The following is a 20,569-nucleotide window of genomic DNA, read 5'->3' on the forward strand; positions in this document are numbered from 1 at the left end:
CTGGAAGTGACATCGCTCTGGTCCTCCAAGAGCATAGGGAAGTGTGGCGGCCATCTTTCCTTCACTCATCTCCATGCCCAGCAATGGGATCGATGGATTCTCGGATAAAACGGAACTACCGAGCAGCAGCCGGCAAGCGGGCGATGGCGTTGGACAGCGGCTTTGAGGGGTGGGGTTTTTTCAGCACCTGTATCGGTGCTTTTTTTCATTTTTGCCGAAAGGTGTGTTTTCGGCCGAAACTTTTTGGCCACTGGAATTTCGGTGTATCCCTAATAATAATATTGGTGTCAGTGGGAACTTAATCCTAATGAAGAAATTGCTCATTGCTCAGGGAACCCTTAGCAACCTCTGCAGGACCCTAGGGTTCTGTGAAACCCTGATTGAGAAACCCTGGTCTAATAGATCCCTGATGTCTTCATAAAGAGGACCTGTCACCTACCCAATGCTATCACATAGGGGACTTGCTGGTCTGCTTGTGTTGGTAATAAAGTAATATTGAAAAAAATGTGTACAAAAAAAAAATTGTAATAAAACAAATAAAAAAACGTTAAAAGCACCCCCTCACCAGAGCACACTCCTCAGTGTAAATGGGCAGCATAAGACATGCATATGTATTTGGACAAAAACTGTATCACACATGAGGCATCACCACAAACATCAGAGTGGGAGCTATAATTGTATAACCATCATTCATAGTTAGTCTGGCTGAAAAAGACAAAAGTCCATCCGGTTCAACCATTAAAAAAAAAAAAAAGTTATAATCCTATAACCACAGTAGGCACGGACTGACCATTTGGAAACTCGGGCACTGCCTGAGGGCCCGGGGTCAGTAGGGGGCCCATGAGATGCCCCTGGTACCTTTTTCATAGGCTTTTTTGAGTTTGGGCTAGGACACAGGGGCCCCATGATCCCCTATTGCCCGGGAGCCCCATGAGTTGTCAGTCCGCCCCTGAACCATAGTTAAAGTGTTGCTAAACCCCGGACCCTGCATTCACTATCTTTTCTCCCACCGTACACAGAACATGGAAATGCAATTATTTTTGTAAATATAAACTGCTAAATACCTTCTCTCATCAGCAGATAGAGCAGTCTTGTGACTTCAGCAAAGCACTGGTTAAAGCTTATAGAAGGAGTTTTCATTCTACTTTAGGATGCAGGACCCCTGACCTCTGTCTGAAGACTGCGGATTGGCCCTGTGCTGATCATACGCACTCTCCCAAGATAAAAAACAACCTCTCTAGCAATACACATCACACTGAGCATGTGCAGAGTGTCTCCACACAATATGTCTTATCGGGAGATAAGAGGCGGACGCTCGAACAAGGGGAGGAACAGAGCAGTGAGGATCAAACTGCCTTTTTACACAATACAGAGGATTAACCCCTTAGGTTCCACAGGGAGTATAACAAGCATGCTTTACGGCATATTATTATTGTACAGGATTTACAGGTGAAACTAGAAAAATTAGAATATCGTGCAAAAGTTAATTTATTTCAGAAATGCAACTTAAAAGGTGAAACTAATATATGAGATAGACTCATTACATGCAAAGCAAGATAGTTCAAGCCGTGGTTTGTCATAATTGTGATGATTATGGCTTACAGCTCATGAAAACCCCAAATCCACAATCTCAGAAAGTTAGAATATTGTGAAAAGGTGCAATATTCTAGGCTCAAAGTGTCCCACTCTAATCAGCTAATTAAGCCATAACACCTGCAAAGGGTTCCTGAGTCTTTAAATGGTCTCTCAGTCTGGTTTAGTAGGAATCACAATCATGGGAAAGACTGCTGACCTGACAGATGTGCAGAAAACCATCATTGACACCCTCCATAAGGAGGGAAAGCCTCAAAAGGTAATTGCCAAAGAAGTTGGATGTTCCCAAAGTGCTGTATCAAAGCACATTAATATAAAGTTATGTGGAAGGGAAAAGTGTGGAAGAAAAAGGTGCACAAGCAGCAGGGATGACCGCAGCCTGGAGAGGATTGTCAGGAAAAGGCCGTTCAAAAGTGTTGGGGACTTTCACAAGGAGTGGACTGAGGCTGGAGTCAGTGCATCAAGAGCCACCACACACAGACAGATCCTGGACATGGACTTCAACTGTCGTATTCCTCTTGTCAAGCCGCTCCTGAACAACAAACAACATCAGAAGCGTCTTACCTGGGCTAAAGAAAAGCAGACCTGGTTTGTTGCTCAGTGGTCCAAAGTCCTCTTTTCTGATGAGAGCAACTTTTGCATCTCATTTGGAAACCAAGGACCCAGAGTATGGAGGAAGAATGGAGAGGCACACACTGCAAGATGCTTGAAGTCCAGTGTGAAGATTCCAGTCTGTGCAGATTTGGGGAGCCATGTCATCTGCTGGTGTTGGTCCACTGTGCTTCATTAAGTCCAGGGTCAACGCAGCCGTCTACCAGGAGATTTTGGAGCACTTCATGCTTCTTTCCGCAGACAAGCTTTATGGGGATGCTGACTTCATTTTCCAGCAGGACTTGGCACCTGCCCACACTGCCAAAAGCACCAAAACCTGGTTCAATGACCGTGGAATTACTGTGCTTGATTGGCCAGCAAACTCGCCTGACCTGAGCCCCATAGAGAATCAATGGGGCATTGCCAAGAGAAAGATGAGAGACATGAGACCGAACAATGCAGAAGAGCTGATGGCCGCTATTGAAGCATCCTGGTCTTCCATAACACCTCAGCAGTGCCACAGGCTGATAGCTTCCATGCCACACCGCATTGAGGCAGTAATTGCTGCAAAAGGGGCCCAAACCAAGTACTGAGTACATATGCATGCTTATACTTTTCAGAGGTCCGATATTGTTCTATGTACAATCCTTGTTTTATTGATTGCATGTAATATTCTAATTTTCTGAGATTGTGGATTTGGGGTTTTCATGAGCTGTAAGCCATAATCATCACAACTATTATTATTATTATTATACAGTATTTATAAAGCGCCAATAGTTCGCTCAGCGCTGTACATTACAAAGGGGGACAGAACATGTGACAGAACAATACCAATACAATGTGAACTATCTTGCTTTGCATGTAATGAGTCCATCTCATATATTAGTTTCACCTTTTAAGTTGCATTACTGAAATAAAAAAATGAAATTTTGCACGATATTTTAATTTTTTGAGTTTCACCTGTATATAGCGCCAACAGTTTGTGCAGAGCTTTACAAAATGAGGAGAGACAATACAGTTACAATACAACTTGGTACAAGAGGAAACAGAGGGTCCTGCCCATTAGAGCTTACACAGACTGATTTTACTGTTGTGGGTTTAGTAACACTTTAATTCTAAACTGATGATCTGTAAAGGCTTTTAAAGAGCTGCCTAATGAGAATTTTGGGTACTTTTTTTTTTTTTTTTACAATTTCACAGGTGTGCGCAATTTTAAAGTGGTAGAAAACTTAAAAAAATACATCTAAAAAAATCTTCTGAGTTGAGAGCATAACGTGCTAGTATGTATTACATACTAGCATAGTATGAAAGACTTAGCTGAAAATGAAGCCCTATGGTGGAGTGCTGTCATGGCTGAAGCTTCCATCATCACCAGGTGTTTCTTCTGAGTTTGCAGGCTGTGGCCCTTTTACTGGCTGACCAGGGGTGATGTCACTCCTGTGAGTTTCAGCAGCAGCACATCACTCTAAATCAGGGGTGTCAAACTGGCGACCCTGCAGCTGCTGCAAAACTACAAATCCCATCATGCCTCTGCCTTTGGGAGTCTTGCAATGCCTCATGGAACTTGTAGTTTGGCAACAGCTGGAGGGCCACCAGTTTGACACCTGTGCCATGGCACTCCGTCCATTGAGAGCGCATGCACCATAGGTAAAGGCTTACCCCTCCGTAAAACATAACAAAAAGACTCTACTACCACTTTAAAGGCCTGACACGGGACCTCTTTATTTGACCCATCTATTATATATATATAATTTTTTTTTCTTTTTTTTAAACGGATATTATGTGCTTGTTTTTACTGTAATTCGTTCTAGTGTATTCTTTTTTCTGAAAATATGCAGTTGATAAAAAGTTGCAGGAATAATATAAAATATTTATTAAAAAATAAAAAGTGACGGCCACCGTTTTATTCGCCGTGGTCTCTGCCTTCAGAAAATCTATAATGCTTGGGGGTTTAGGCTGGGTTCACACTGATGCGGTGCTGAATTTGCAGTGTTTTCTGTGGGAATTCCGCACCGCATCAGAATCGCACCCCGTTCAAACCACTGCGGGTGTGTATGTTAACAACACCCCGAAATCGGTCCGCAAAACGTGGTGCGATGTGCAGAATCGGATTGCATAGGTGTGAATACCCATGCAATCCAATTCTAGTGCGGACCAAAAAAAGGGTCCTGCATCTTTTTGGTGCGGGTGCGGTGCGATTGGAGCCATACAAAATGCGGTGCGGTTTCTGTGCGAATCACATGCAATATATCACACCGCACATATGTGAACCCAGCCTAAAGGTGATTTCCAGCACAGAAAATCGAGATTTTAAAGTGTTACTAAACCCCAGACCCTGCGTTCACTATATCTGGTCTCCCACAGTGCACAGAACATGGAAATGCAATTATTTTACTAAATATAAACTGCTAAATACCTTTTCTCATCTGCAGTTAGAGCAGTCTTGTGACTTTAGCAGAGTACTGGTTAAAGCTTGGAGTTTTTCTTTCTGCTCTAGGAGGATGCAGGACCCCTGACCTCTGTCTGGACAGCGCTGAATGGCCCTGTGCTGATCACATGCACTCTCCCAAGAAAAGAAAAAAAACCTCTCTAGCAATACACACTATACTGAGCATGTGCAGTGTCTCCATATGTCTCATCAGGAGACAAAAGGGGGACGCTTGAAGAAGGGGAGGATCAGAGAAGACAGGATCAAGCATCCTTTTTACACAATGCAGAGGATTAACCCCTTAGGTTTCACAGTGAGTATAACAAGCATGCTTTACTGCATATACAGACTGGTTTCACTGTTGTGGGTTTAGTAACACTTTAATGTGTGGGAACAAATAGAACATTGCCTCGGTAGTAGTTCATGGATAAGCTGTTTCAGAGGGGAACCCCCGACCAGTGACAACCTGGAACCCGCCGCACACACAGAAGCGTCTCATCACTGAGAAGTGATGGGAGATCTCCTATGCCGGTGGCATTGACCTCAGCGGCACTTCTCGTGATCGCCGGTACCAGGACACACGGAGCCTCTGCCAATCATTGATAGGATGCCGGGCACAGGGAACACTGCACCTCTAGCTGTGCGCAGCCTGCTGCAGCCAGCGGCCAATCAGCACACAGTAGATATGACAGAGGGGCGTGTCTCTCTGGTTGCTGTGAGACAGTATCAGTGACTGGGCTCGCAGCTTCTCTGTGTGGAAGGAGGGGGCGTGTCCCTCAGAATCCGCAACATGGCGCTGAACAGGAACCACACGGACGGCGGGGGTGTCGTAGTTAATAATTGTGAGAGGTGAGGAGATGTCCTGTGTGGGCCCCGAGCTACCCTTCATATATCCCGACACCCGGACCGCTCCGATTCACTACCCCTACATCTGACATCAAATTATGTCATCGGGGCGGGGCTTGGTTAGATTGACGGGCGGACGGACCAATCAGGAAATGTGTTCACCGTTCTATAGCTGTGGGCGCACTAGTGCAGCAGTGCAGTGTAGTGTAGTGCAGCGTGTGCGCGGCTCTGCTTCATGTAGTACAGCGCATATTCATGGCTCCGCTTCATGTAGTATAGCGTGTGCGCGGCTCCGCGTCATGTAATACAGCATGTGTGTGCGGCTCCGCTTCATGTAGTACAGCGCGTATGCGTGGCTCAGCCTCATGTACAGCATGTGTGTGCGGCTCCGTTTCATGTAGTACAGCGCATATTCATGGCTCCGCTTCATGTAGTACAGCGTATGCGTGGCTCAGCCTCATGTAGTACAGCGTGTATGCGGCTCCGCGTCATGTAGTACAGCACATGTGTTTGCGGCTCCACTTCATGTAGTACAGCGCATATTCATGGCTCCGCTTCATGTAGTACAGTGCATATGCATGGCTCCGCTTCATGTAGTACAGCGTGTGTGTGGCTCCGCTTCATGTACAGCGCATATGCACGGCTCCGCTTCATGTAGTACAGCGTGTGTGTGGCTCCGCTTCATGTAGTACAGCGTGTGTGTGGCTCCGCTTCATGTAGTACAGCGTGTGTGTGGCTCCGCTTCATGTACAGCGCATATGCACGGCTCTGCTTCATGTAGTACAGCACGTGTGTGTTGCTCCACTTCCTGTAGTACAGTGTGTGTGCGGCTTTATATGTAGATGAATGCCATGTAGGATGTATGTAGTGCAACATTTATATTATTATACAGGATTTATATAGCACCAACAGTTTGCTCAGCACTTTACAATATAACGGGAGACAATACAGCTTCAATACAAGAGGAATAGGAGGGTTCATGAAGTGCAATATGTATGTAGCTCAGCATTTATATTGTGCAATATATCCAGTATCTCCCAGAAGTGAGTCCACCTCTCACATTTTTGTACATATTTTATTCTATCTTTTCATGTGACAACACTGAAGAAATGACACTTTGTTACAATGTGACGTAGTGAGTGTACAGCTTGTATAACAGTGTAAATTTTCTGTCCCCTCAAAATAACTCAACACACAGCCATTAATGTCTAATCCGCTGGCAACAAAAGTGGGTACACCCCTAAGTGACAATGTCCAAATTGGGCCCAATTATTAATTTTCCCTCCCCGGTGTCATGTGACTCCTTACAAGGTCTCAGGTGTGAATGGGGAGCAGGTGTGTTAAATTTGGTGTTATCACTCTCACTCTCATACTGGTCACTGGAAGTTCAGCATGGCACCTCATGACAAAGAACTCTCTGAGGATCTGAAAAAAAGAATTGTTGCTCTACATAAAGATGGCCTAGGCTATAAGAAGTTTGCCAAGACCCTGAAACTGAGCTGCAGCACGGTGGCCAAGACCATACAGCGGTTTAACAGGACAGGCTCCACTCAGAACAGGCCTCGCCATGATCAACCAAAGAAGCTGAGTGCACGTGCTCAGCGTCATATCCAGAGGTTGTCTTTGGGAAATAGATGTATGAGTGCTGCCAGCATTGCTGCAGAGGTTGAAGGGGTGGGGGGTCAGTCGGTCAGTGCTCACACCATACGTTGCATCAAATTGGTCTGCATGGCTGTCATCCCAGAAGGAAGCCTCTTCTAAAGATGATGCACAAGAAAGCCCACAAACAGTTTGCTGAAGACAAGCAGACTAAGGACATGGATTACTGGAAACATGTCCTGTGGTCTGATGAGACGAAGATAAACTTATTTGGTTCAGATGGTGTCAAGCGTGTGTGATGGCAACCAGGTGAGGAGTACAAAGACAAGTGTATCTTGCCTACAGTCAAGCATGGTGGTGGGAGTGTCATGGTCTGGGGCTGCATGAGAGGTGCCGGCATTGGGGAGCTACAGTTCATTGAGGGAACCATGAATGCCAACATGTACTGTGACATACTGAAGCAGAGCATGATCCCCTCCCTTCAGAGACTGGGCCGCAGGGAAGTATTCCAACATGATAATGAGCCCAAACTCCCCTCCAAGATGACCAGTGCCTTGCTAAAGAAGCTGAGGGTAAAGGTAATGGACTGGCCAAGCATGTCTCCAGACCTAAACCCTATTGAGCATCTGTGAGGCATCGTCAAACGGAAGGTGGAGGAGCACAAGGTCTCTAACATCCACCAGCTCTGTGATGTCATCATGGAGGAGTAGAAGAGGACTCCAATGGCAACCTGTGAAGCTCTGGTGAACTCCATACCCAAGAGGGTTAAGGCAGTGCTGGAAAATAATGGTGGCCACACAAAATATTGACACTTTGGACCCAATTTGGACATTGTCACTTAGGGGTGTACTCACTTTTGTTGCCAGCGGTTTAGACATTAATGGCTGTGTGTTATTTTGAGGGGACAGCAAATTTACACTGTTATACAAGCTGTACACTCACTATGTCACATTGTAGCAAAGTGTCATTTCTTCAGTGTTGTCACATGAAAAGAGAGAATCAAAAATGTGAGGGGTGGACTTGCTTCTGTGAGATACTGTATGTAGCTCAACATTTATGTAGTGCAATATGTATGTGCACAGCAATACAAAGAAGCATGTGTGTGCTGACAGGAGAGATCTGTGTTGTTTCCACACAGATCTCTCCCCTTTCACTGTTCCTCGGCAATCGCCGGGTGCCGGTGGGGAATCTCTGGCCGGGACCCCGTGATTGACAGCTGTAGCCACCAGAGGTGGCACGGGTAGGACGGCGCACACCCCCTACCTGGAAATGCAAATCACTTATATATACACATTTTGCGCAGCCCTGCCGCCCTGTAGCAGTACTTCTACTATAGGGTGGTGGGGAAGCGGTTAAACTCAGTGCGTTATCTGCAATAAATCAGCCTCAGAACCTGTGTAATTAATATGTTCGGGTTTAAAGGGATGAGGTGGAAACCCTAGCTACATATTATGAATAATTTATAGAATACAGGGGCGGAGTCTAATGCCGAGTGGACTGCGATATCTGCCCTCCATTATAGACAGTTCATAGACACCAGAAGGTGGTTAGACATTCAGGCACAGGCATTGTCCCTAAGGACTCCTTTACAATTGCGGTTGGGGCAGTAAAAACACGCAGCTGAGCCCCGACCAACTCACCCTAAAGCTGGCAGAACTTCCTGCTGAACACAGCCATTGAACTGAATGTCAGGTAAGGTAAACTCATGCTCTTGCTTCTGTGTGAAAGGTCCATACCTACTCTGTTTAGATATCAATTGATTTCAGATTAAAGGTCGTGTGACTCACCGCCGTCACGCATGAGCGCAAGACCTGCGAATCCCAGCCTTCTAAAACCCTGTAACTGAACTCTGCATAAACATTGATATGGAAGGAGAATCTTTAGCTCCGACACCCTTCTGGCTCCTTTCACACAGACAGCCGGCTCTGAAAATCGATCTGTGGTGGATCACTTTTCAGATGGCAGTATACAAGAGTGCAGGAGGCCATACTGAATGCCTATTTTTTACACAACACAGTTGGCGCGTGTTCCCATTGACTTTTTAGTAGCCTGTTAAAAGGAGCACCCCACAAAGCGATGCAAACTGTCCCATATGTAGTAAGATGAACAGAGATGTGTGTCAGGATTGTGATGCAAATGCTGCCTTTGGGAATGAGGTCGTCCTGGATTGTTGGATGCATGGTCCCCCACCACCCCTGCTGCATTCTCTGGTCCAATCTGTCAGCCCCTATGTCCATACCATATCCTGTAGTGACGTAGGGAGCAGCAGATGAAACCACAGAGTGCAGAGGGAGGCAGGACACAAGATAATTCAGCTTTACCTTTTAGGTGGGCAAAGATCCGCAGCACAGGCAGCAGGACGGGTAAGGAATAATTGGGTTCTTTGCAAGCAGGACTCTAATGTCAGAGAGATTGCAAGGATCAAGTTGTATTTTATGGAAACTGAATACAAATGTGCTATTTTATCAAATCACACTTCACTATTTTCTATTTTCAGTGTTTTGATGTCCTATGACCATGTGGAGCTTACATTTGGTGACATGGCAAGCACTGCAGATGCCTTTAGGGGGACTAAGAAAGGCACGATAATGCTGACCCCATACAGGGTAAGATTATTACTATTATACAGGATTTATATAGCGCCAACAGTTTGCTCAGCGCTTTACAATATAACGGGAGACAATACAGCAACAGTACAGTTCAATACAAGACGGTTAGGAGGGCCTGATCCTGGGAGCTTACAATCTAAGAGGTGAGATCCTATGACTTCCTCTTTGTCACCTGAGATACAGAAGAGAGAAAAGACAAAGTAGGCTTTTAGATGGTGATGATAGATCTGCTTTGTTTTTTTTTAAATGTAGTAATCAGATCCAGGTATATATCTGTAGTGTTTAGGTGGCAGAGGCGGACTGACAACTCATGGGGCCCCCGGGCAATAGGGGACCGTGGGGCCCCTGTGTCTTTGCCCAAACTCAAAAAAGCCTATGAAAAAGGTACCAGGGGCATCTCATGGGGCTCCCTACTGACCCTGGGCCCTCGGGCAGTGCCCGAGTTTCCAAATGGTCAGTCCACCCCCTGTTAGGTGGTGTTCACTTTTAGTTTTACTTAACTACTTGCCTACCGGGCACTTATACCCCCTTCGTGTCCAGGCCAATTTTCAGCTTTCAGCGCTGTCGTACTTTGACAATTGCGCGGTCATGCAACACTGTATACATATTAAATTTTTATCCTTTTTTTTCACACAAATAGAGCTTTCTTTTGGTGGTGTTTTTAGTTTTTGCGATATAAACAAAAAAATAGCAAAAAATTGGAACGAAACAAAGAATTTTTTTTTTATTATTATTATAACATTTTGCAAACAGGTAATTTTTCTCCTTCACTGGTGGGCATTGATGAGGCAGCACGGATGGGCAGCACTGGTGGGTGTCACTGCTAGGCACTGATTGGCACTTGTGGGTGGCACTGCTGGGCACTGATCATCAGTGAACACAATTACAACACCTTCTTCGCTCAGGGACCCAGACCAGTGGAGGGCCGATGTACAATAGTATAACAAGTATAAGGATGTATGGAAGTTCGTCCCAAACCGATCAAAGGCTGTGCAGCTCCAACACAAAGCTGGGGAAGCTTGATACAAACTGTAGTGAAGAACAAAAACAGAGCGCACAAACCTTGCGCATTACCTCAGTAAACAGTTAGTACATTTATTGATTTAGGAGATATATTCACAAGAATAGTAATAAAACTGGCATATAAAATCCAAAAGCGCATCCTACGATAAGGAGACCCATGCGAATCCCATCTGAAGGGGAAATTCTCAGAATGACACGTTTCGAAGGGTGGGGCCCTTCTTCATCAGAGCTTCCCTTCGAAACGCGTCAGCGTCATTCTGAGAATTTCATTTTCGGATGGGATTCGCATGGGTCTCCTTATTGTAGGATGTGCTTTTGGATTTTCTATGCCTGTTTTATTACTACTCTTGTGAGTATATCTCCTAAATCAATAAATTTACTGTCTGCTGAGATAATGTGCAAGGTTTGTGCACTCTGTTTTTGTTCTTCACTACTGATCATCAGTGCCGATCTGTTTTCTGACAATTGCTGGTTAGTGGCAGTACTTTCCTTACGCTGTGACAGTGTGAGTAAAGTGCAGCCGATAACCGGTAACTGCATTTACCCGGTGATCTGCTCTGTCATTGGACACAGCTGATCACGTGGTAAAAGGCGGCTGTGATTGGCCTTTTACTACATCACATGATCAGCTGTGTCCATAGAGACGGGTTCTGGGAGGACGTTATATGACGCCCTTCCAGAACTCTACAACCGCGCTGTAGCCGTCATTCAGCGCGTTTGCCAAGTGGTTGAAGTGTTACTAAATCAGGGTGGATTTGATTTAAATCACTAGTGGAAAGGCTCAATTTAAATAATTTTAAAGAGCAACTGTCATCCCTGTCCCCCAGCGGCTCCTCCTCTGACCGGCTGTTGACTCACCGACAGTCCCATTCACTTTAATGGGATGGCTGGTGATTCGGCAGTGACCACAAGGTGAGGGACGTGGCGGCAGCAGGGGAGTGGATGCCCGCTAACAGGTACTGCCATGATTTATCTAAAATGACAGGTGCTCTTTAAATGTAAGGAATCCAACTCATTCTTGCTGGTAGTTAGAATATTTAATATTTGCAAACCAAATGAAGGTTTCCTTTTTAGAATAATAAGGTGTCAAGTTAGCAAAATCGTGATATCAGAACTGATTTTAGGTTCACCACACATAGCTGGAGAACGACTCAAATTCTTTTATTTCATGTTTTTTCTCATGGTTACTGTAAAATTGTGTGAATGCATCAATGCCGTGCATGTTATCTCAGCTTGCAGAGCTTGGATTCATTGAATGAGTTTACCAAAAATATAAATATTGCAGAATATACAGCCTCATGCTACATAACTAAGCTCCATTTCGTGCTGAATAAACTCAATTATTAATGTATCTTAAATAGAAAAATCTTTAGATTTTTACTCCAAAAGTATTTTATTAAAATAAATTTGATAAAAATAATCCGATTTAAATAAAAATAAATCCCTTTTTTTTTTCTTTATCGCTAGTTTTATCCAACCTGTACTAAACCCAGGACCCTGCATTCACTATATCTGGTCTCCCACACTACACAGAACATGGAAGTGCAATTATTTTAGTAAATATAAACTGCTAACTATCTTTGCTCATCAGAAGTTAGAGCAGCCTTGTGACTTCTATCAGTGTCCAGCAGAGCACTGATTACAGCTTGGAGGAGTTTTCATTTTGTTCTAGAAGTATGCAGAACCCCTGACCTCTGTCTGGACAGTGCTGATTGGCCCTGTGCTGATCACATGCACTCTCCCAAGAATAAAAACCTCGCTAGGAATACACACCAAACTGAGCATGTGCAGAGTGACTAAACATGATATATCTTATCGGGAGATAAGAGGGGGACACTAGAGAGGAGAGGATCAGAGAAGTCAAGATCAAACAGCCTTTTTACGCAATGCAGAGGATTAACCCCTTAAGTTCCATGGGGAGTATAACAACATGCTTTACTGCACACACAGACTGATTTTACTGTTGTGGGTTTAGTAACACTTTAAATGATATTAAAAGCAACATTTTTTTCTTTATTAAAATAAAAAGATGTTATATTTACCTGCTTTGTGCAATGATATTCCACAGAGCAGACTTGCATCTTCTGAGTGGCCGTATCGCAAGCCATGTGCTATAGGGGTACCCATGCAGGCACGCTCTCAAGCCGGGCTGTGTGTGTCCATAGACATCTTCCTCTGACAAGAGCAGGAACCTATGGTTCCCGCTGCTCTCAGTGTATCCTGTGAATCCAGGAAGAGAGAGTAGTGCTGCTGAAGTCAGGGACGGCGCTGGAATGGTGAGAGGTGTCAGGTAAGTGTTTGGGGGGGAGGTGTACAGAAAAAGAAGTGGGACTTTTTGTTTACCTTAATGCTGGGAATGTATTAAGGTGAAAAATGTTTTGACTTTATACCCACTTTATCAGTAGCATATTATGTGTATAAAATCTGGGGGGTGATTTTCTCCCTCCTTCAGCTTTACACTTTGTTTTCATGCTTAGGCTAAAGCTGGCTATACACTAGTAGATTTTCAGTTGAATATTTGTACGAACATATGTGTGAAAACTCTTTGTACCTTCAATTGGTGAGAAAATGTCATTTTAAAAGTACTTTAACCACTTTGTAACTGCGCTAAAGCCGAAAGACGGCTACAGCGCGGATTTCCAGTTCTGGGAGGGCGTCATATGATGTCCTCCCAGAATGTGCCCCCAGCGGCGCACACCCGGCGCTGTCAGTGATCGCTGTGTCCTATGGACACAGCTGATCACATGACGAGGTAAAAGGCCAATCACAGCGACCTTTTACCAGGGATGCTAGTTTTCTAGCATGTCCCTTCGACAAAATCCTTAGACTGGCAGCTGTCAGAAGGACAGCTGTTCCCACGGTGCAGATGTTGGCCGGTTCCTGGTGATCCTGCCAATGTTTGGACTTTGTGTACCCAGCTTTAGGCTACAATCACACCAGCAGGTAGATTTCAGTGTTCAGTGGCTGGATTTCAGTGTTTGGCTGCGGTTAAACACTGCATCTGGATGGTGCAGCACTCTGTGACGTGGCCACATACAAACTAGGTAATTGGCTTTGTCTAGTTTGCAGGTGGATGCAAACCGTTTGCACCCAAAGCTTTGTAGAGCTCCTCATTGCATGTTACCACCCAGATGAGTAGTCACACGTGAACAGCGGCAGTGCTGGACACTGCCAAAGTACAAATCTGGCCCTGGCATCTCAGAGCAGTTTTGATGTTCTAGTCAACCTGTCTAAAGAAACAAAAAAATGTCTTTGCAAAAATAGTTTCAAAGACAACCGACTGGCTTTTATAGTGTGAATCTAGATAGCTAACTTGGTGTTACCCTGTGCTAGGGAATTGATTCTGCCTGGTGTAGTCACATCTTCTAGTTCAGGGGTCTTCAACCTTTAAGACATAAAGAGCCACTTGGACCCCTTTCCGAGAGGGAAAAAAAGACTGGGAGCCGCAAAACCATTGCAACATTTAAAACAAATCGGACACTGCATATATTGCAAAAAGCGCTCTGGTCATGAAGAGGGTTTAAGGGCCCAGCAAGCAAAGGGTTAATCAGGGCCACAGTGTATCGTCATAATCACAATCATAGCCTTAGGTCAGTGGTGGGCAACCTTTTTTTTCAACTGAGCCAAATCTCGCCAAAACCACGATTGAAATTTATTTTGAGAGCCACATTTTTAAAACTGAAAATACATCCCCCATATAGTAATTCATCCCCCATATAGTAATTCATCCCCCATATAGTAATTCATCCCCCATATAGTAATTCATCCCCCATAGTAATTCATCCCCCATATAGTAATTCATCCCCCATATAGTAATTCATCCCCCCTATAGTAATTCATCCCCCCTATAGTAATTCATCCCCCATATTGTGTCAATTCACTTACCTTTGCTCCGCGCGTTCCTCTCGCCGTGTTTCCGCGCCGTTCCGGTCTTCAGGGCGGACTGTGAGAGGAGAGGAGTTCGTCACGCTGCCCCGCCTACATCCTGACAGCCAATGTTTGCCACGCTCCGCGGGCCGGATTAAAAGGTCCGCCGGGCCGTAGTTTGCCCATTGCTGGGCTAGCTGCAGAGTCCTGACTTTTGGGGCGGCCGCCCGAGAGGAGGGAGGGGAGCGGGCGCCCGGCACACAGAAGAGCTGCATTAAAAGAGCCGCGGCTTGCCGACCACTGAGCTACGGCAACCCTATTGCCTGTCACCTGGTGGGCAGTGTGCTCTGGAGCCGCAGCAAAGGTGAAAAAGAGCCGCGGTTTGCCGACACCCGTTCTAGTTTAACCACTTCCCATCTGGCCCATGTATATAAATGGCCAGACGGGAGCAGTGCCAAAGCAGTCACCTCCCGCATTCCCTGCCTGTGCGCACTCCCTGGGAGTACGCGATCCGGTGCCCGCTGTGTGCGGAGGGCACAGCAGAGCACTGATCACTGTATGGGACCTCTGTGTGAGGTCCCGATTCATGTGATCACTGATTGGCCAATCAGTGATCACATGAATAGTAGTAAGCAAGATGTCACTTCCTGATATCATTGCTTACTACATGTGAAATCTGTGAATGATCACAGAAGTCACATGGTACAAGGCTATTCACAACAGCCTTGTACCATGTGACACGCCGTGACCAATCACAGCTCTCACAGTATTTCTCAATGGCTGCAAAAATGCAGCCAGAGAGGAGAAATGATTGCTTTTACACCCATAAAGGCTGTAAAAGCTATCAATGTAAAAAAAAAAATCTTCATCACCCCCCACAGGTAGTACAGTGTCACTATGGTGACACTGTACTGCTGGGGTGACAGTATGTTAAAAAAAAAAAAATAAATTAAAAAAAAAAAATTATACTTTTTTGGTTATAAACTAATTTTTTTTTTTTGTTTGTTATTTTTTACTAAAAAGATAGCTGAATACATTTTGGCCAAGATTTATGAAGAAAGATTATTTATTTGGAAAATTTTATAAGAAAAACACTTATTTTTTAAAAATGTTTGGACTTTATTTATATAGCAAAAAAAAAAATCCCAGTAGTGAATAAATACCACCAAAATAAAGTTTTATCTGTCTCAAAAAAAATGCTAAAAAATTCATATGGGTACAGTGTTGCATGACCGTGCAATTGTCATTCAACGTGGGATAGCACTGAAAGCTGAAAATTGGCCTGGACTGGAAGGGGGTGAAAGTGTCCGGAATTGAAGTGGTTAACGGTGCCTTGCAAGTGAATAAAAAAAATAATTTAAGAAGTGAAACTCTGCAAGTAAGCATTTATAACACTTGATTATCTGTTTTTCTCTGCATATTGGTGACAGAGTCTCTTTAAATCCGCAGGTGATATTTATATCCAAAGGAAGGGATCCAATGCAGTCATTTATGATGCCTTTCTACTTGATGAAGGATTGTGAAATCAAGCAACCAGTTTTTGGGGCTAACTTCCTCAAAGGCGTTGTGAAAGCAGAACCTGGTGGTAAGATCAACATTCACAGCCATTATACTGTAAACCAGGGGTCTCCAAACTTTCTAAACAAGGGCCAGATTACTGACCTCCAGGCTTTAGGGGAACCGGACTGTGGCCAGTGGGAGTACACGATGCCCCATCATTGGTGTCAGTGGGAAACTTTTTATTGGCTTTAGCAGGAAGAATCGTGCCCCATCAATGGTTTCAGTTGGAGGAATGAGGTCCCATCATAGTTGTCACTTGGAGGAATAGTGTCCCAAGGGCCAGATAAAGGCAAGCAAAGGGCTGCATCTGACCCCTGAGCCGCAGTTTGGAGACCACTGACTTAGTCTTGGTTCACACCTATGCATTTTCTGCTGCGTTTTGCGGAAACACACAGCAGTTCATTTAACATGATTTCCTATGGGACAGGTTCATATCTCCACGTTTTTTGGAAAGGGTCAGGGATTTTTTTAATCGCAAAACGTTTTGGTTCTATAGACTTCAATGGAGACGCTGTAGAAAAGCATGTAGTGCCTTTTTGTTTTTTATGCATTTTGCATTTTAATCTGGCCAGGAATAAGAAAAAAAAGCATGTGTAAAAATGCACAGCAGAATCGGATCAAACGCAAACTGCATAGGTGTGAACCTAGCATTCAACAAAGCAAAATGGTCATGTTCTGTAATCTGTGCTTCATCTGCAGGTGGCTGGGAAGGCGCTGCCACATTTAAACTCAACTTTCCAGCTGGGGGAGCTATAGAGTTTGGACAGTACATGTTACAGGTGGCCTCTCAAGGTAAGTAGCATTTAATTAAAGTGGAACTTCACTCTCTCAATAAACACTGACTATTTTGAATCCTTATGCTGCTAGCATTAGTAAATAGATAGGAAAATATATCTTTTTTTTTTTTGTTTGTTTTAAACCATTTTTTTTTAAATTTCTTTAGTTACGTCATAGTTTCCATGCCTAGGCAAATTATTTCTTACATCCCAGACTTTAGGAGGGGAGGAGTGGTTTTCTCAGCTAAGCACACCTTCCTGCCTGCATGCCTGAGCTAGGGGCAGATGGATTCCAGGAAATAAGCAATACATGAATCTGCCCTTTCTCAAAATGGCCACGGCTAGCGCAGGGGTGTCAAGCTAGCGGCCCTCCAGCTGTTGCGAAACTACAAGTCCCATGAGGCATTGCAAGGCTGGCAGTTACAAGGATTACTCCCAAAGGCAGAGGCATGATGGGACTTGTAGTTTCACAACAGCTGGAGGGCTGCCAGTTTGATACCCCTGTGCTAGGGGGTGTTTTTCTAAATGATTTCTCAGCAAAATAAAGTATAGAGACATGGATGGATGAGGATGGACTGCTTTGAATATTAAAAATGAAGCAAATTGTGTGTTTGGTTTGCAGTGCTCAGATGCAGTGTAGTTCTGCTCTAAAGTGTATGTATGGGCAAAAAAAACCCATATCTTTCCGATACATGCTTATTTCCCCATATTTTTGCAAATGAATAAACATACTAGTTGATCTGCCAAAATCCAGTGAGCTTCTACTGCATTGAATTTCCAAGCAGTTTGATCAGTCCTGGCTAGTGCTTTGTGTTGACTACAGAACAAGTCTGTTATGGAGAAGAAGAGAGAGGAGGTGTTCTGTAGTCTCAACACACGTATTGTTCTGGAGGGGGGGGGGTGGGTGGTTCTTTCATAAGTACAGTAGGTGAACATTGTAACTTTTAGTTTAGATACACTTTAAAGTAGACCTTGCACTACACGTGAAGTCTGCTGTTTGTTTTTGCTGCCCCTTACCTTTGCTGAGTCACATAAAGTTATAAAAAGAAAAAAGGAAAAAAAACATCTTTAGGGAAAAAAATATATCTGCCTTTCCTCTGGTTCATTGTTTCAGGGGGTGATGTCAGCATCCTCCAACAAGGTCCTAAGGAATGCTGAGCACTCCAAATCTCGCAAGAAGACCTTCAGCACAATGCTGGGAGATTCTGATCAGCGAGATCTGGCATAATCTACATTCCGTAGATCCTGCTGGAAGGTGGATGACATCACCCCTGCCTAGGCATTGTGGGTGAAAGGGAAAACTTTTTTTTCCTCTTACAGGTGATTTTTTTTTTTTTTTTCAACTTTTTAAGGTTGTTCAGCAAGGTGAGTGTTCTAATTTCTATCCAATGTTCTATATTAAGCAGCTTCAAGAGGAGGACCTCCAGGAGGTGGATTTCCTTATATGCCTAATGGAGGTTATGCCTACCCACCTCCAGCAGCCAATGGTATCTATCCTCCAGCTCCTGCTGCTGCTGGGTATCCTTTTCCACCACCACCTACAGGTGAGTATTTAGTATAGCCCTATGCCTTGCTACATTTTTTTACATTTCCTAGACCAGTATTTCTCCTTTGTTCAGTCAAGGCACCCTTGAAAATTATGGACAGTCTTGAGGCAGTTTGTAAAAAAACTATTATTACCTCATTAAAAAAAAAATGTAATAGTTTTATATAATGCTGCAACATCCGCGCATGTAGGACACAAAACGTTAGAGGTGATTTATTCTTCCAAAACAAATACACTTTTGCACACTGGTACTGACTAGTATTCCAATGTTTCTTTTCTCCTTCCTCAGTGTTCTCCATCACTGAGCTGATGTGATGGAGAGGGGCAGGGGAGGGTCACAGAAGGATGTTGTGCAGGCAACAAACATCCTCCTGATCAACTGATGATGTCATTGGTTGTCAGGATGTAATGGTGCTCAATGAAAATCTGTAGCTTTGTGTAACTTAAAAGCAGGCTTGTTCTACCCGCTGGCCTGTATACAAGATTTGGGTAATTTTTAGGCATTTTGCCAAGGCACCCTAGTTGAAGAAGGCTGTCCTAGACACTTATGCCACTAAACTCGTGTCAAATATTTTAGAACAGTAAGACCAGGCCCTATATGCTAAAGTTAGACTTAACCAATTACAAACATGGACACGTAGGTGATTACACCCAAATGACAGTTTCTTTTTAATTGACCACTTCCCGTCTAGCCCTTTTATATAGATGGGAGCAGTGCAGGGGTGGGTGGCTGTTTATAAACGTCCTCCCCTCTCCCTGCTTGTGCGCGCTCCCTGGGAGACACCAATTGTTGTACGGGACCTCTGTGTGAGGTCCCGATCATGTGATCACTGTTTGGCCAATCAGTGATCATATGAAGAGTAGTAAGCAAGATGTCACTTCTGACATCATTGCTTACTACGTGTGAAATCTGTGAATGATCAGAGGTCACATGGTACAAGGCTATTCACAACAGCCTTGTACCATGTGACAAGCTGTGACCAATCACAAGCTGTGACCAATCACAGCTCACACAGTATTTCTCAATGGCTGCAAAAATGCAGCCAAAGAGAAGGAAAAATGATTGTTTTTACAGCCTTTATGGGTGTGAAAGTAATCCGTGTAAAAATCAGCCCCCACAAGTAGTACAGTGTCCCTATGGTGACACTGTACTGCTAGGGAGACAGTATGTTAGAAAAAACATAAATCATAATATAAAAAGGTAAAAACAATTTAGAAAAATAGTTTTTGGTTATAAACTAATTTTTTTTTTTTTCTACTAAAAAGATAATTGAATACATTTTGGCCAAGATTTATGAAGAAAGCTTATTTATTAGCAAAATTTTAAAAGAACAACACTTTGTTTTCTAAATTTTTGGACTTTTTCATTTATATAGCAAAAAAAAAAAAATCCCAGTGGTGAATAAATACCACCAAAATAAAGTTTTTTTTTTAATCTGTCTCAAAAAATGCTACAAAATTCATATGGGTACAGTGTTGCACGACCGCGCAATTGTCATTCAAAGTGTGATAGCGCTGAAAATTGGCCTGGACAGGAAGGGGGTAAAAGTGTCCGGATTTGAAGTGGTTAAGAAATGATCCCCCCATCCTTCCAATGAATTAAAAAAAAAAAACAAAAAACTGTTTAACCTTAAAAAAATATCTGACAGGTAAGCACCTATTTCTGTCTGTGCTCCCTCTGGGAGTCCCCTGCTTCCACCTCCATTCTAGGAAACAGAAGAAGTGAGAGGAAATCTTAATGCCCCAGTGTCTAGATATATCACCAAAGGGTTGAACCCCCTGTTAGGTTTTTGTTGTCTCCCTGCTTTGGACATTCACCCTCTCTCTTTGTGTGATGACTGGTTTCATTCAGTACTGTGCTGCCCAGTCCAAAATGTCAGTTGTCACTACAACGGGAATAGAAGGGAAGTCTTCCAAATGGACACCTGTTTTAGCTGGAGCTACCTACGAGAGGATTTGTCTTCACTTTGGAGAGATTTAATCTACCAGATGGGTAGTGGAAGGAATTCTCCCCAACGGGACACAGAAATGAAATGGACTACAATTGACACCCAAACAGGAAGGCACAGATAGCATGTAAAACCCTTCCCTAGTTCACTACCCTCTTGGCAACAATGACCTGTAAGTATCC

General features: G+C 43.9%; 1 protein-coding gene across 2 annotated transcripts in view; it reads left to right on the forward strand.

Annotated features, from left to right (window-relative positions):
• Window positions 1-5,303: 5,303 nt before the first annotated feature.
• Window positions 5,304-20,569, forward strand: part of WBP2 (WW domain binding protein 2) — a 22,222-nt gene continuing 6,956 nt past the window's right edge. Inside the window, exons 1-5 of one of the 2 annotated variants that reach the window (XM_089682648.1) lie at window positions 5,304-5,461; window positions 9,555-9,663; window positions 16,006-16,141; window positions 16,816-16,908; window positions 18,296-18,436. In XM_089682648.1, the coding sequence (XP_089538774.1) occupies window positions 5,403-5,461; window positions 9,555-9,663; window positions 16,006-16,141; window positions 16,816-16,908; window positions 18,296-18,436 (538 nt within the window). In that variant the 5' untranslated portion in view covers window positions 5,304-5,402. The remainder of the gene's footprint in view (window positions 5,462-9,554; window positions 9,664-16,005; window positions 16,142-16,815; window positions 16,909-18,295; window positions 18,437-20,569) is intronic. The other variant, XM_089682649.1, reaches the window with a different exon arrangement.

The sequence above is a fragment of the Staurois parvus genome, unplaced genomic scaffold (genome assembly GCF_062004578.1).
Source record: "Staurois parvus isolate SC_StPar_1 unplaced genomic scaffold, SC_StPar_1.0 ptg000293l, whole genome shotgun sequence".
Taxonomy (NCBI): domain Eukaryota; kingdom Metazoa; phylum Chordata; class Amphibia; order Anura; family Ranidae; genus Staurois; species Staurois parvus.